Source organism: Sander vitreus, chromosome 24 (genome assembly GCF_031162955.1).
Source record: "Sander vitreus isolate 19-12246 chromosome 24, sanVit1, whole genome shotgun sequence".
NCBI classification, from domain to species: domain Eukaryota; kingdom Metazoa; phylum Chordata; class Actinopteri; order Perciformes; family Percidae; genus Sander; species Sander vitreus.
The window spans coordinates 360,001-362,500 of record NC_135878.1 but is presented as its reverse complement, the minus strand read 5'-3'; the positions used below and the strand labels follow the sequence as shown (position 1 = coordinate 362,500).

General features: G+C 41.5%; 1 protein-coding gene across 2 annotated transcripts in view; it reads left to right on the top strand.

Annotated features, from left to right (window-relative positions):
• agap1 (ArfGAP with GTPase domain, ankyrin repeat and PH domain 1) overlaps positions 1–2,500 on the top strand; it is a 201,394-nt gene that overhangs the window by 142,527 nt on the left and 56,367 nt on the right. For both annotated transcript variants that reach the window (XM_078243659.1, XM_078243660.1), the window contains exon 12: positions 2,499–2,500. This exon is cut by the window's right edge and continues 163 nt beyond it. In XM_078243659.1, the coding sequence (XP_078099785.1) occupies positions 2,499–2,500 (2 nt within the window). The remainder of the gene's footprint in view (positions 1–2,498) is intronic.

Below are 2,500 nucleotides of genomic sequence, written 5' to 3'. Positions count from 1 at the left end.
GGAAGGATGGGAGGGAAGGAGGGAGGGAGGCAGGAAGGATGGATGGAGGGAGGCAGGGAGGGAGGGAGGCAGGAAGGAGGGAGAGAGGGAAGGAGGGAGGGAGGCAGGAAGGAGGGAGGGAACTAAGATGAGTTTCAACACGGGAAATTTGTGGCACTTTGGGCATCAAAATAAAACCAAGAAATGCATCTTTAGTATGAAGAAAATAAGTTGTTCTTTCTTGTTGTTGTTTTTGTGTTTTTAAAGAATATTTGGACGTCACATTGAAATTACAGCGTCGTGTCGCAGAATAAAACCAGTAAATCATCTTAAAATACTAAAAATATTTGAATAGTATGAAGAAAATGACTTGTTTTTGTGTTTAAAACGTTAAAAAATGAGCATTTAAAAGAGTATTTGGGCGTCACTTCTGAAGTACGGTGTCATGTCGAGGGAATAATCAGCAGCTACACCGACATGAGAACATTTATTATTTAATTACCACACTAATTGCTGCTCTTGATGCCTCATCGTAGAGCATGTTTTGTCCTTCGTGAATCAATAAAGGTTGAACATTCAAAGATTTAAATAAATAAACAGCCTTGAAGCACACAAAGTGCTTCTTTACACCTGAAGGGAGACATCGGAAAAAAACAAAAGGTGGAGAGAAACGCATAAAAAGAAGCAGCTCTGATGAGGCGGTTAAATCAAACACACCCTCTGCCACACACACACACACACACACACACACACACACACACACACACACACACACACACACACAGAGAGAGGGATCCAGGAGGCCCGAGCTAATAGCATGAATATTCAGTGAGCCGTACTGCATGTACTAATTATTGTCATGAATATTAATGCAATCAGAGTTCTGGCTCCACTCAGCCAGCACCGAGAAATGAGCTGTAATGAGAGGGTGAGGGAGGGAGGGAGGGAGGGAGGGAGGGAGGGAGGGAGAGACTCAAGGGTTTGATTTAAGCAGCCAGCTTGTAAGAAGCTGCCTTTTATGTGTGTGTGTGTGTGTGTCTGTGTGTGTGTTACATGGCTCGCTGTGTTTGCACGAGAGCTGCAGATTTCAAATATTCAAGGTGGAAACTTTCCAGGGGACTTTCCTGGAGCTGTGAAGATTATTCTGGGGTTAAAGCTACCAAAATAAAGCCACATTCATCCCGTTATTAAGAGGGATTCATCACTGCCTCCTTGTTTCAAGTATTTAAGACACAGGTTTCCTCTCGGTTTGTGGAAGACGTAGCTGCACGTATTTGGCGAGGTGTTTAGGAGTCCTCCCACATCATTTTGGACCATTATTCTCACCATATCTTCGTCTAAAACGCTGTAAACGCTGCTAATACGAGCAGATAATGAGTATGTTTGTGGCGCATGCACCTCGCGCCCAGAACACTCTGGCAACCATACATTAAGCTTCAGTCTTTAAATGGAAAGAAATACTGAGATATATCTCTAACGATACAATATTATTGCAATTGTAAACATATTATGCAACATATTGCAATGTATTACCTTTTTTTCGAACTTCAAATGATGACATATCGGACCACCTCATAGTACACATAATGAAATATGTATACACACAGTCCTACCTGAATTAATCCTCACCTCTTAATTAACAGGCCTACCAGCACTACACCTATAACTGGTCATCTCATCAGTACAACAGGCTCGTTAATAGAAGGTTTACTGCACACAGCGGCTGCCACAGGGAATAATCAGGTTCATTTGAACAACAGGCTTATTATAGCAATGGAGTATTAAATATATACAGTATAAGAACACTTACCTAGCCTATTTTAGTAATCTATGTAATATAATAGTATAATAATATACATATTCTTAAATATGTATGGGACTTTCCTGGTAAAATGAAGGTTAAAAAACATATTTTATATTTAGCTTTTCCACGGACCACCTGCAGTACCCTCACGGACCACTAGTGGTCTGCGGACCACAGTTTGGGAATGACTGGTGTAGTGGACTGAAAGTCTGAGACTTCTTACGCACAGTTTATATAATAAAAGATTGATACTTGGCGTCTGTTGCCCTGTTTACACGTACGGGGTTATTTTGAAAAATGGAGACATTTCCCTTCATTTAGGCAGCCGAGAGAGAGAGAGAGAGGAACTGATTGGTTGCTATCGTTGCTATTTTGGCGATTCTGATTGGCTAACGTGTGCTTTAGCTTCTCGTTACACCGCCACCTACAGGTCTGGCGTGCTCTTGACGGCATATACACACGGGAACGTGTAAACAAACACTATTCTGATACTGACAGCTGTGCACGATGTTGTTTAAATGTCTGTATATGTGTAAACGTAGCATGTGTATCACGGAAAAATACTATGCTGTATGCATTGATTCTTTTGACGTATGTGTACGTCCAAACCATCCATCTTTGGTTTGGGAAGCTGAGCTACTTCCATTCACCTGAAAGATCTTAAAATGTTCTTTTCCTCTCAGTCAGAGGTGTTAAACCTGCCTTGCTCCCTCAGGT